The 15,084-nt window shown below is 27.3% G+C and overlaps 1 protein-coding gene across 6 annotated transcripts in view; it reads right to left on the bottom strand.

Annotated features, from left to right (window-relative positions):
- The window catches only part of l(2)gd1 (lethal (2) giant discs 1), a 37,528-nt gene extending 30,830 nt beyond the window's left edge, over positions 1-6,698 (bottom strand). For 2 of the 6 annotated variants that reach the window (XM_016061291.4, XM_071188282.2), the window contains exons 1-2: positions 6,480-6,698; positions 3,051-3,189 (exon numbers count right to left, since the gene is read on the bottom strand). In XM_016061291.4, coding sequence (XP_015916777.1) covers positions 3,051-3,189; positions 6,480-6,542 — 202 coding nt within the window. In that variant the 5' untranslated portion in view covers positions 6,543-6,698. Of the gene's footprint in view, positions 1-3,050; positions 3,190-6,138 lie in introns of all 6 variants that reach the window. The other 4 variants (XM_016061289.4, XM_016061292.4, XM_071188283.2 and 1 more) reach the window with 3 other exon arrangements.
- Positions 6,699-15,084: the final 8,386 nt, after the last annotated feature.

Raw genomic sequence — 15,084 nt, 5'->3', positions numbered from 1 at the left:
TCATTCTTTCTTGCAAATTTGTTTGAGATTTTTAAAAAAAAACGTGGTTTGTATATAATAAAACTCGCTAAAATATCCGCATTAAGCCTTAATTTAGCTCAACGCAGCCCAGCTTATATCTTATGACTACTTTCAGTAAATCAAACTTTTGCAATAAATTTTAGGTCATAAGTAAATAATAACTAGCAAATTTATTTAAAATTAAGTTTGAAAATTTAATGTTCAAAAGATTTAGTTTTTACTACTTTCACAACAAGAGCAATTCTGCTAGAGATAAGAGCAGAATGCATATGAAAATGCAGTTGTAAATAGCTTAAAATATATTCTATATATCTAATAGCTATAAATAGTTCAAAAATATATTCAATGTGGAGTTGATAATTTTATTCTTTAAACAAAGAATTACTTTATTCAATTATGTAAAAGCATTACTTTTCTCTTAAAATTACTGTTAGCCTTATTTTTAAAAAAAAAAAGTTATCAGGTGAACTTTTCAGAATTAAATAAGAATTATTTATAAATGTATACTGAATTGCTAGATGTGTAGAAAATAAGTGAACAAAGATGACCTAAATAAATTTATATTACAAATGTAAATTAGGGAATGACCCTATTAAATTTTTATTACAATCTGTAATTTAGTTCAATACATTTTTTAATCAAATGATTAAAAATAGTTTTGATGATTTTAAAGTGAAAATTCAGTGAATATTGCAGCCAACATTTTTGTCAGTAGTTAATTATTATATAGTCTCCATATTCATCATATAACAGCATACTTAGATGAAAATGAAAAACTTTCTGCGAACCCAAATTTCAATAAAAAAAAACTTAGTTTTAACTTTTTTGTTACCACCTAATTTTAGCAAAATTTGTTTGAAAAATACCGATTTTTTTAGTAAGTGTTTTAATTTTTATGCAACTCTAACATGACAAAACCATAAATAAAGTTAATATATATATAACAAATAAAGAGTTAAATGAATTATGAAATAATAAATTAAATGCGTTAATAATTTTCTTTCCGTTTCTTGAAATAATTCTACAGATTTCTAACGTAAATTATTTAATAAATGATCTTAAAGGTGCCTCTATAAGTTTCCAATCTTCGGAGGAAAATTACAGCCTATTGGAAAATCCGTACCATTTCCTACATTATAAGTAAATATTGATGGTTGACAGTTAAAACCTTTTTTCTCAGAATGAAGAGAGCCATCAGAAACAAATATGAGACATATCATGGTGCAGTCACTTTCATTGAACCAAAATTCATCAACAAAAAAAACTTACGTCAGAAATAGATCTACAAGATTGAAAAATATATGACAAATCTAGAGTTCATTTTCCTTAGTGTTTTTATAAATTGGAACTTTGCTCTGTAACAGTCTGAAACTGAATATTTTCTAATTTCTTCTCAAGCAATTTTACATGCTCCAGAATGAAATTAATTTCTTCATTTCCGTTACTGAATTTTCAATAAAAAATTTAGAGAGTTCTAGAATAGCTTCTGAATTTTTTTAATCCATTTTAAAATTTTCTGTTCTTGTATTTAAATTTTCTTTTATATCCAAATTTTCTTTGGTTATATTTAAATTTTCAGTTGTATTCAAATTATCTTTGGTAGTATTTAAGTTTCAGTTGTATCTAAGTTTTCTTTGGTAGAATTTTAATTTTCAATTGATTCCAAATTTTCTTTTGTTGAATCTGAATTTTCTAAAATAGTTTCCGAATTATCAGAAACAGGTTTTATATTTTCCGTTTTGTCTTCTGTAAACTTTCTTCTAGGCATAAAAGCATAGATTGATGTTTGATTAGCCAGTCTTTTGTTTGTTGTATTCTAATTTGGATTTTTTTGTTGTAAACATCCACATTTGCGCATTCAATAATTTTTTCATGGCAAAAGTGGAATTTCACTTTCCGCATTAAGCTCGGATAATAGTTAATTATTTAAAATGTTCTTAAAGAAACACTAATTCTAGTTGAAAATGCATCAAAAACCATGTTCTTGCGATATGGAATACACGTGTTCTACCTACATCACAATTTAACAAAACTAACTGAAATTTTTATCATGTTTAAAATCCTGTGACGTCACTCGAAATTGATACGCAATGGCGAGTGTGCCAACTGTGTGCTGAAAAGAATGCTCTACACTTGGAAGAAAAATAAATTGCTGCCCCTTCAATTCTCAATGCCCGAAAGTGCAATGCAATGTCATATTCATAAGGAAAATACGGCTGTGCGACGCAGAAAGAAAAAAAACACTTGTTATCAATCTCTGCTAGATTAACTAATGGAAAGAAGTTACAAATTTCAACATGTTTTTTAATCATAAATGAGTATGTAATTGAGAAAATTTTCTAGGATGGCAAAAAATATTGACTGTGGAGTAAAATAAAAACATTTTGACTGTGCTTTTTTTTAAATAATGAGTAATACTAAAAACATTTCCCGCAGTATGCGACTAATTTTCCCCAAATAGTAATTGGGCATTTGTGTACATTATGCATGCCTGTTTAACATATTCGAGATTATTAAATTGACAATTTAAATATTTTAAAATCAAATGGTTAAAAGACTAATGATATCTTTCTAATGACAAATTTTTATCACATAGCATTTCCTTTTATTTTTGCTAATCATTAAAAAAGTTAGGGTTTTCTAAATTCATACTTATTTTAAAATCTAGCTTCTAATAATTATTGCTTTTTTATCCTTCATAAAATAACTCAAGAGTGCTGAAAATTTCAACACCAAATCCAATAAAAAAGGCAGCAATAAAAAGCCTAAAATATTTTATACAATTAATGGTTCACACGAAAATAATATAGTAATTAATGGGATAGATATTAAATCAAAATGAGAGAGACAAAAATTTTGAAGTGATGAAGCTCTGTTTTAGTTGAATGTTCTGGACCCACATGAAATTATTTAATTAGTAAACAATGCCTAAGTCAGGTTCAAATATTGCTGAAAATAAAGCAGCATTTTAAAAATAAGCAATAAACATTTTTAAAAAAATTTTGGATATGGGATTCTTATTCATTTACCTTTAGGCACTCGTTTTGGTCTTCCTATCTCTTGACCAGACATCAAGGCTGCAAGCTCACTTTCAAGACTACCTTCATCAACATCACTATCGTCATCATCAGCCTCTAGATCCAGATTTGGAATATCAAAAAGACCAAGCTGAAAGATCAAAAGTTAAATTATTGTACTCAATTAATGTAAATTTCTATATAATGTAATAAGATGCCAGTTACTAATGACGTAAATCAAGCGATATTCGGGAAAACACAAAATTTTGGGTATTAAAAATGCAATTCATATTTAAAAAAAAAAACTTTTCTTAGGTAATTTATAAAGGAGAGATTTTAATAAAAAATTGCGTTTAGTTAAAAATTGCGTTAGCAGCTTTCTGCAGTTGTAGTTTTTTTTAAAGTAGATACAGTGAAAAGTCCTATATCACGATCGTCAGGACTTCGGCAAGTCCAGAAAATAGATTATTCCAGATAATAGGTTTTTAAGGTAAAGAAACATAAAAATATTCTTAATCAGTTAAAAAAGAATAATTAACTTCAATTTCATTCAACAACATTTTCTTATAGGTTGAAAGACATTTAAAAAACTACAGAATGTTTAGTATGATAAAATATATATGCATTAAAAATAAATAAAAGTGAGCAAATGATAATGTGAACTTTCTCTATCATGAATATTTCCTTTCGGTTTTATTCATTTGGATGTGAAAAATTAGCAAGGTAGATAATCAGTTAAAAATAGCATTAAAAAAGAAGCCTCAAAAAATTCCAAAAGTAAATTATTCTCATTTAGCAACAAAATATAATCTAAAACAAGGAACAGCATTGAAATGATTTTTTTAATTAAAACATCTATATTTTAATAATATACTTCATTATACGAAGGAAATTTTGAATCATACATTTGAAGAATTACTTATTTACGAACTGACTTATTGATGATTTACGACATGGTTTTACCATCGTATTTTCGTTACTGCCATGGATTTTCACAAGGTTTTCATACTTTAATGATACATCATTTTGTCCAGGAAATTACTTTTTTATGCACTCGATTTGCGAGAATTTGTTGATAACATTTTCAACAGTTTAGGATTTCACACTATTTTTTTCATACCATACTATAGCAAAATGAATAGCTTGATGTATAGTAGAGAAACATTTATCCGGTATCCAGATAACCAGGAAACCAGAAAACTGGGAAAAATTTTGCTCGGTTTTCCTGCCATTTTAAACCAGAAAATGAAATTATTATGAAAAAAAGCTGAAATCGCACTCATCCTTGAAGTTCAGTAGAGGAAAATGTGAGGAAGGGGAGAATTTTTTTCCCCGCTTACCCAGAGAAACGTCATTTCTTCCGTGACCTTGAAGATCTTTAGATCAAGAGGAGGCAAGAAAGGGATGAATGTTTTATTTTCTCCTTTAGGCCGCCAATCAAACTCAAAGGAGTGGCATGCCGATTTCATTTTCTCTTTGATTTACGAGGGGGTGGGGAAAATGCATTGCACTTGCATATCAGTGAACTGAAGATGAAAGAGAAAAATATATTTATCTATTTGACATTGCTTAATAAAAACAAAATCTTTTTCCTTCGAATAAATTCCGATTCTTTGGAAGTGCGGTATCATTTGCAAGTTTTTCTTGATGTAGAATCACATCTGCTTTATTTAAAAATCGTGTTTTTGTAAAAAAAATAAAAGAATTGTTTATTAATTTAAACATACAATTATTTCATGAAGCAGATTGCAGTTTTGTTTTTCTGATCTCACTACGTTTGACATTTTTTTTCTTTTCACAATAAATTTCGCACTCAAAAAATTTATTCTTTTTATTCATAAATTTCATCATTAGGTTTTTTTTTTAATTCCATTGATCTTGCCTTGTTCTGGGTTTTAATATTTATGCTAGTGCCTTTCTTAACAATAAATTCATAAATTTCGCACTCAAAAAATCTCTCACAATAAATTTCCCACTCAAAAAATTTATTCTTTTTATTCATAAATTTCATGATTAGGTTTTTTTTTAATTCCATTGATCTTGCCTTGTTCCGGGTTTTAATATTTATGCTAGTGCCTTTCTTAACTATCGTTTCGATAATTTTCAAGTGTTGTTTTTATTTAGATTAATAAGTTTTCCTTTTATTTTATCGTCTCCCCCCTTATAATTAGGTATGAAATATATTGTGTTATTTAACAAATGGTTTTGTTTATATTAGTTAATTTATGAATTGTAATTATTTTTAAAAAATAAGTATGAGAATTTTTTATATTTTAAACTTCTTTTTCTTGTCTAAACTTGCAAATTTTTTTATTCTTTTAGATGTTATTTTTCTACCATATTTTTTTTCCTTTAATTTAGGAGTGCTTTTCTTTTTTCTCTTACTTTAAAATGTGTTACACTTTTTCCTAACAATTCGGGTTTGATAAAATATCGATTAACGACACTTTTTGGTCAATCCAGAAAACCGGGAAATTCAAACATACGGGATAGCGATGGTCCCAAGCATCCCGGATAATTGGTTCTCTACTGCATAAACAAATTCAATAAATACTATTTACATTTATATATAATGTGTTTTACTTAAATTTGGCATAAAATATTTATGTGTATAGCAAAAAAACAAAATTAAAACAATAACAAGCGCAATTCCTAAACATAAGAATGAAAGTTGCAGTTCAAATAAACTTGAAGTTCAAAAGTTATAATAAGACAATTTAAAATTACAGCAAACATGTTTTTGCCGCTTCAATATTATGATCTACTTTGAATACTACGCTTCAATACAATAAATACTTATGATCTACGAATTTCGTATCGTGCTTTGGAATAATCAATTTAGGACACGCTCCAGTCACGATCATCTATCTCGAATCCTTGACTATTTTTAAAAAATGCATGAGTTTTGCATTTTCTGAAACTGAGTGCATGATTTTTGCGGCAGTAATCTTTTTACACGAAACGAGAGAAAAAAAAGACTTGGCGATTGTTCTGCCGCAGATCACAATAAGGAAATCTTCCCACAAATTTTAAAGGAAAGATTTCCGTATCACAAAAAACTAAAACAACAATAATAATAAAAATCATAGAAGGGGCCAACTTGAAAGGGTTTTGATTTTTTTGTCATGACTTTTTTCTCTCTCTCCTTTCTTTTTCTTGTTAAATTGCAAGTTTAAAATCCATCTGGCACCTTGGCGATTGTAATTGAAGCGTAATATCACAATCCGGAAATGTCTACGCATTTATTTAAGCTATATTTGTTTATGAATATCATAATTTTTTTTTTCTTCTTATCAAGGAGTCACGCTTTAAAGGAGTTTCGAAGCATTACATCAATGAAGATACTTGATAAGTTTTAGCAGCTCCATCATTTAAATCATATGAAATTTAAAAAATTAGAAATGAAACTGAAAATTATAGAAATTAGAAATGATAACAGACATCAGCCATTGGATTTGGAGCAGGCTTCTTTCTTTTTGGTCGAGGTTTAGCTTTACTCGCCATTGTAGATAAATAAAGATTTGCAAGGCTTTTTCTACAAAAAAAATAAAATTGAACTCAAAATTTCTTTCCGATTTGTAATCACAAACAAAATTAACTTCAAAATGACAAGGTCCAGACGAAAACGATTACTTCCGACGGACAGTTTCTCCCCGGCTGAACCTGTGAGAATTTCATGAAATATTTTTTTGAGTAATTACGAATACTTAAGCTATATTTCATTATTGAAGTTGTTTTCACTTTGAAATTAGTCTCACAATGATATAAACTATAGATTCATATAGTTAACTTACAAATAATTCATTGAATTTAATATATGCTGAGTTAAACAAACATTACTCACAAGATAACAGAAAGAGGCAGTGGGAAGCTTTTTTTGTAAACAAACCAAAAACTGCCGTTTATCTGCATTCATTCCTGAATATAATAACAAATAATGCTTTATCTGGATCTAATGTGATTATAAATCTACTTGCTTTTTCTGTTTTTTTTTTCATTTGGAAAAGCAAATGATAATCAATTTATAGTGTTACCGCTGTTTCTTTATATTTTTCAGAGAATTGAAAATTAATATTACTGCCAAATGCCGCTTTTTATTTCATAAACAATACTGTTTTAACGCTCATTAGAATGTTTGAACTGAACCGTTCATTCCATTGTAGGACCGAATATTTGTTTCAATTGTTTTTAAATCCAAGAAAATCACTCCGAAAATAGTGTCAAATATTTTTGAGCTTTATAAACAAACATTTTCCGTTGATAATGAATCAACAAACAGTATCGAGAAAATTATTTAAATCACTATTTGTTTGGTCATACAGTGCCCGCCGCTAATAAAATCACCGGATAATAAAATCAGCCGCTTTATAAAATCAAATCGGCAAGAACCGAATCGTTACAATATTAATACATGTTAAAAACATCCTTTAATAAAATCAATGCCACCGCTTTTTAAAATCAAAGGTGCAATATTTCAGCTTTTTTTGTTCTTATTTATAAAATATTATTTTTTCGAAGTTTAAAGATTTTTTTAGAAGAAGCAACAGTTACTCACAAACCTGTGAAACAGGTGTGGTTAGCACTTTCCTGCGATATACATAGTGTAAGAGTTAAGGAAAAATGTGGGTGGTAAGCGGCGAGTTCATAGAAATCAATTTATCAATGCTAATTCCTTGACTTGAATGAAGTTTGGAGAAACCTATCTCACTCAACAGGGGGTCGAATTCTTATCTTACTTTTAATTGAATGAACCATAGAAGGGAGAGAAGCTTCTTTTGTTATCTATCTTAGCAGAGAACATGAATAGATTTCCAAAAACTGTCTGTGCGCATGTTCCATATTATTTAAGCTGTTTGAGTAAATTATAGTTAAAGTTAGAGCATATATCATTTTTAAGTTCGTTTGGTGTTAAATTTTATCAGCATGCCGAAAAGGAAGGATTTGAGTCTTAAAGATAAATTCGAAGTGTTGCAAAACTATGATAAGCTTCCTAAATGTAGTCAACGTGAAGCTTCAATGGAGATAGATATGGGGCTCATAACTGTTTCGAAGAAATGATCAGCAAGGAAGAAAATGAAATGGACGAGAATTTTTCACATTACGTAGCTATTGACGATAACCAGCAAACTCAGGAGAAAAATCTGATTCTGAAATTGTTATGGACATCAAAAATTGCAAAGTTATTTCCCATCAAGAAATGGAGGAATCAGACTCAGAAGATGAAATGAACTCATCAGTGCCATCTTCAATGGAAGTCAGAAAAGCACTTAATGTATTGCGGCAAGCCTTAAAACAAAGAGGAGGAATATCGGAAACTATAAAAACTTCTATAAACTCTCAAATGATGTTGAAAAGTTAATTTTAAATACTGCAACTCAAGCAACCATTGATCGGTTTTTTGCAAAACTTTTGTAAATTTAATCTTATGTTGGGTTTTACTTTATTAAAATAATTAAATTAGTTAAAATAAAGCATTAATGTGGTCATTATTTCGAATTTAAAAGTGTGCATTTAGAATAGATTGTAAAAAAAAAAAAATTTTTTTTTCAAATGTTGAATCGCCTCTTAATAAAATCAGCCGCTTAATAAAATCAAAAGAGCATAAAACGAAAGTGATTTCAATAAACGGCGGGCACTGTATTTACCTATCGTGATCTGCTGCGCAAACTACAATTGCCAAGGTGCGAAATGGATTTTTGGAAATATTTTCATATCGTGATCTGTACAGAATAATCGCCAAGTCTCGGCAACGGCCTGCGAGAAATTTAAAAAAAAAAAAAAAAAAAAACAATGTATCACAGAAAGAGACCAACTCAGAAGGTTGGCGATTGTGATTGTCGTGTCAGATCACGTTACGGAAATATCCCTAGATTTTCAGCTTACATATTTAAAGAAAAAAAAAACATGTAGAGGTTAGCCCGAGCGTGGCTGCGAGTTATTTCCTTTGAGATATAATTTTTAGTTACTCATGGGACGCTACCTAGAATTTGCCAAAGGCTTGGTGATTATTCTAATGTAAATCACACTGAGGAAATCTTTCTATTTCTATTGATGTTATTGCTTAGAACAGGTAAAATATTTTAAATTTTTTATCAATGAAGAAAGATAGACAGGACCACCCATTCATATTTTAGGTAGACCTATGGTCAAAAAGATTAAAAATTTTGATTACTTGGAATTAAAAGAGTACATTACATCCTTGTCCGAGAAACTATTGTCTGTTGTATATGTTCGTAACGTTTGTTCCCAAAGTAAGTTCTTCCCTCGATTTAAAAAAAGGAGCAACAACCCTTCCAAGTGTTGCTGAATAACATCTCTGGCTATATAGTAACAAAAATAAATTAAAAATTCAATGTTGTGTACCGAAGTTGCTTAGATAATGTGATAGGCAAAGGAAATATTACATCTAAATATGCAGAACTTGTTCATTTAAAGCAGCACAAAGATTCTTTTTAATAGAACTGGAAGAGTTCTTAAATTATTATGTGCAGTATAGTTGTTCCATTCCTTAGAGCTATATTTCTTAGAACAAAAGATTGTGTTGCTTTTTTGAAAAATAAATTCAACGAAAATGATAAAATTAAAGATCTTCATATACCACAGCACCATGATTTAAAGAAAGATAATTTGCCGCATTAACTTCAGGTTTAAAAATACATTATTTTAAAGAAATCATGATTTATTCTTTAAGACAAAACAGAAACTACAACAATGGCAAGCCTAAGTTCTGATATGAGAAACATAGTAAATAAAATATAAAGCATGTTATTTTTTTTCCTCTTTTTTTTAAACATAATTTGGTTTTACACTAGTTGTATTTACTTTATTTGGTAACTAGACTGGTAACGATTCTATCACAACTAAAAATAATAAAATTTCTTTTTTTAAAAAAAATTAAGTGGCTATGAATAAAAACTACTTATTTTAACCTAAATTCAATTTTCTTTTGCCTTGCTATATTATAGAAAATTTTTGTAAAATAGCTATTTAAATATCTTAATATGTTTTTAAACAAGTTTTTAAATGTTATGGTATTACAACTTTTTATGAAAAGGAAAAAAATTGCAAACTATTTATATGCTGCAATTCAATTCACAGCTATATTGTGAATCAAATAATTTTTTAAACTATAGTTTCCAATCTATGTTTAATGTCACCTGGGTGTTTACCTAAAAAATTCTACTATTTCTGAAAAGATTATAGATTGTTGTTTCTATTGGGACTACATTTATGTACTGTAGACTCACTAAAATCCAATGACTTTAGAATGTGAACTAAAAACTGTCAGTAAAAGCTTCAAAAAGCATTATAAATGCTAAAAAACTAATTTCCACAGTTAAAAAACAATACAAAATTTCCTTTAACTCATTTTCAAAGTTTACTACCACCAAACTTTACTGTTATAAATATGGTAGCATATTTGTAATCAGGGGTCTGTCCAGGCCAAATTTACTACCGTTTAGCGGTACCTTCACAAATTCAACTTAAGGAAAAACCGTAGTTTCACAAAGTACTTTTTCTTAAAATTTTATTTTTGTATCCCATAAAAAACAATAAATCCATATTTTTACCACATTTTGGTGTTGATTTTTTAATATAATTTTTAATTTTCACATATAATGTCAAAAATTTTCACAAAATAGGTACCTTTCAGAAAAAACTAGACTGACCCTTGGTAATTGTACTGTCTCATTCTTCAAATTCTCAGATGCATTTAAGGACAAAGAAATACTCAAGCTAGAGAATGGGTTAAAGCATTAAATGATCAGTTTTTATTATTCATTATGAAATGTTATTAATGTTTTTTGATTGTTACATAATCTTCCTTTTATGCATTTAAATATAACAGTTACAAAATGTACACTAAAGGGGTTTGAAATCCTCAAAGCCTCTTGATTTTCAAATTATGTGGATTTTAAAGAGTCTATTATTCTTTTTATTATTTTGAAATTTCCTATTTTTGTTTAGTACTTTTACTCAATAAATTTCATTCTTTGTAGGGATGTATATATATCAGAACGTCACTGAGAGGTTGAAATAAGCAGGTTTCACGCACCTGGCCATATGTAAATAAATATTATTTATTGAGACATAATCTTGAAGAGCTAGCATTCAAGTATCACAAAATCATTGTGCTCCTCAATAAAAGTTAGGGAAAATCTTGCTAAGTCCATAAAATGTTTCAGTTTAGGGAAAATTAGTCTATTAAATAGGGCTAGGGAAATAGTCTTTCCTACAAATTAGTTAAAGGGGAAAATCTCAAACTGCTATGTTAATTAATGCATACTTGAACTAAAAATAGTTAAAAGACAGGATGTGAAATAAAGTGTGAGAAAGAGCGTTTCGTTTTAAATAATAAATTAAGAATAGGAATTAGGAATAACATAAAAAGATTAATTGAAACTTTTTATGTTACATATACACACAAAAAAAATTTTTGTTTTTTTAAAGTTCCCATTTTTTCCCCATTTACTTTTGTTTTGTTTCACACATATTGATTTTTTTTATTTGTAACCTGTACAAATATTATTATAGACTGTAAATATATTGTATATCGAATTATTTATTTGTAAATATTACATATATAATAAAATTTATTATATAAATTATATTGTTATCTGTAATTTTAATTCTTTGCATAACTTACTTATATAACAAAAAGTCACATTGTAAGTTACAATTTGAGTTCACAAATTATTAATAATAAGTTACAAACTTTAAACTCCCCTAGCTATGATTTTTAAATTTTCATATTTTATTTTTGAACCATGTTTTATTTTGCAATTCCAAATTGACTCAACATTCCCAATGCAATCATATTTTTAAAATTAGGTAATTTGATCTAGCACAAAAAAAATGAGCTGTTACCTTTTTGTTCGAACCATGTTTTATTTTGCAATTCCAAACTGACTCAACATTCCCAATGCAATCATATTTTTAAAATTAGGTAATTTGATCTAGCACAAAAAAATGAGCTGTTACCTTTTTGTTTGAGAAAATGAAACTACATTTAAAGTTTCTAATTTAATAATTAAAATGTAAAGATTATATGTATATATATCATGTGTCTACTTATTATTAATAATTTAGATTAATTGTAAATTTAAGTTATAAATGATTGAGGGAGCTCTGCTTAAAAGTTTTTCAAAAAATTTCTCTTTATTTATCTCTTGTTATTTTTATTTCCTTAAACATTTTACTTCTATACTATCTAATATAAATCTTGTATGATACTAAAAAACTATTTTAGCTGCAAAATGTTAAACTTGTTTTGCTAAAAAAAAGTATTAATATAAAAATATATATATTTATGTCAAGAAAAACTTTTCAGGCATTTTTTTATTTTTATTAAAAGCTAATAATATTGTCGAACAAACTTCTTGTTTCTAAGAATTCAAAGAAAAGAAATTGTATAATTGAATAAAAAGTGTAATTGAAAGCAGAAATACTTGGAAGGAAACCTGAATGAAAGATTTAAAATTTTACCAACTTTTTATGTTGATTATTTTTCTATGTGATCCGTAATGCATTCATTTTTTTCCGTCTAAGATATTTTAAACATTCATTGTCGTATATACTCATAAATTTTTGCTTACACATTTATAAAGCAATACTTATGAAAGCATGTGCTCTTTAGTTGGTTTTTCTTACTTTCTTTTTAATAATTTTCCGAAAATCGGATGATTTTAACAGTGTTAACTAGAGAGAATAATTTGATACAAATATTCAAAAACACTCAAATATAAAAGCAGCTACTTTTCATTCTAAAAAGAGTAAAAAAAAAAATATCTAATAATTAGACTTTTTTTTCTGTTAAGATGCTTTGACGTTTTTTTTTTTATATATATATACCTAGATGTTAAATCTTCATTTAACATCACTCATTATTTGTTGCACTATATCTACCAGAATTTATTGCATTGTTTCCATACTTATAAAAAAACACAGGTCTGTTGAACTCCTATCCATTGCTGTATTACAATTAAAAAACAAAAGAAAGTTTTTAAATTTTCTACAAAATGACTTTTGTTCTTCACTTCCATTAAATTAAAACAAGCATGGTTGCCAAATCACCCTATTTATTGCTGAAAATTGTATGATTTTTATTGTTTTAATGAAGAAGGTAGAAGTATTATGTGTTTTTGACAAGTACAAATTAATTATGCTGTACATACATTTTTCCCCAAAAATTTTTGTGATAAAAAAAACTTAATATTGTATGTTATATAGGAATAAAGAATATTTGTTTTATATTAAAGTATTTATTATACTGAAAAATAAATTCTTTAAAGGTTATATATTTATATTTTTCTAGTGTATAGTGATAGAATCAATATCAAATAAGAGAGAATAAGATACAATAGTTACATTTTATTCTTTTTGCAAAATCCTAACATTTTCCCATGAATCTAAATTGTCTTAAGGATCTTAACTTAAATAAACGGATTTAAACTTGAAAGAAAACTTAAATAATAATATTTTAACTGCATATGAGGTGATCTTTACTTGCCATCCTTGTTATGTAATTTTAAAAACCTAGTTGAAAATTATTATTAATCTCCTACATTTGTTGTGGAAGTCATAAGGGACTAGTTAAAATGAAATCCAATTTTAAACAAGCAAAGTTGAAGTTACTATGAAGTCATTATAAATTGATTTTCACTCAAGCAATTAAATTTACTAAGAAGTTTAAAAAGGGAAGAAATTTAAACTTTAAAAAAATGAGGTTTTGTTTGTGGTATAATCTTTAACGCTTAATTGCAAGGAAACAAGCTCAACATAATAAGACTGGTAGTTTAGAAGTCAGTACCATTTTATATAAAAACAGTACATTTTTTTTTTTTAATAAATAGAAAGGAAACAGTACCTTTTTGTCTTTTAGATAGCAATGACAATTGAATAAATTTTATATACATAAATCAAAATTTGTAGTGATTTTACAATGCATACTAACTTCTTAACCATAGTCTTGTCGCCTAGGGTTTGATTTCTTTGGAGCCAGCTTAAAGAAAGAACATAAACAATACCAGACTAATTATACATATAAAAATATTTAAATTTCGGAAAATTTTGACTGCCTAAAATGAAGAATAACTAAACACTTGAAGAAAAGTATTGATGTAACATTTTATGTTTGAATAGTGAAAATATTTTATTAATATAAAAAATATTACAGAACTTATAGAATAATTAGGGTTGTAACGAATAGTTATCTGGCCGAATACCAACATTATTTTTTAAAAAAATCATCAATAAACATTTTTTATGTAGATATAAGTTTAGTCATTATTGGAAAATAATCAAAACTTAGCTGTATTATTTGTTGGAGGAAAGGGAAGAAAACTTTAATAGAAATGTTTAAGATAATTAGAAATATTTAAGATAAAAGAAACTGACTAACAGCTATCGTTCAGTTGAAAAAATCAGAAATAGAAAGAAGGTATCTTCTTAATTCTTAAAACAAATGCTAAAAACAATATTTTCTGGGAAAAAATTATCCATAAAACATTAAAAGAGATAATGTCTATTAGAAATGCTTTTAAAAATGCAGCGCTATCATAAAAACGCCTATAAAAAAAAATAATAATATTCAAAAGCAAAACAGAAAAAAATAAAAATCGATCTTAATTTTTAAAATAAAATTTTAAAGCTAAACATTTCAAATAACCGTATTTTCTAGAAAAAGCGAAGATAAAGATTAATAGAAACCCTCTTAATTTCCGTGATATAATAAAAACGTCTATGAAAGCATAAGTTTTTGGAAAAGAAAAAGCGTTCTTAATTTTTAAAAGAAAATCTTAAAGCTAAACATTTCAGTTTTCAAATAACCGTATTTTCCAGAAAAAGCAAAGATAAAGACTAATAGAAACCCTCTTAATTTCCGTGTTATAATAAAAACGTCTATGAAAACATAAGTTCTTGGAAAAGAAAGAGCGATCGAAATGGGCTACAGGTGGCGTATAGCAGAACTCTTTTCCTATGGCAACACTTCACATTCACATGCTTTCCCCATTAGCGTGTGGAAAGTCATAGGCTGCGTTCCAAT

The sequence above is a fragment of the Parasteatoda tepidariorum genome, chromosome 12, assembly GCF_982258835.1.
Source record: "Parasteatoda tepidariorum strain Cologne lab strain chromosome 12, Ptep-v5.0, whole genome shotgun sequence".
Lineage (NCBI taxonomy): Eukaryota > Metazoa > Arthropoda > Arachnida > Araneae > Theridiidae > Parasteatoda > Parasteatoda tepidariorum.
The sequence above is the reverse complement of the archived record's forward strand: the minus strand, read 5'-3'. Positions and strand labels throughout refer to the sequence as shown.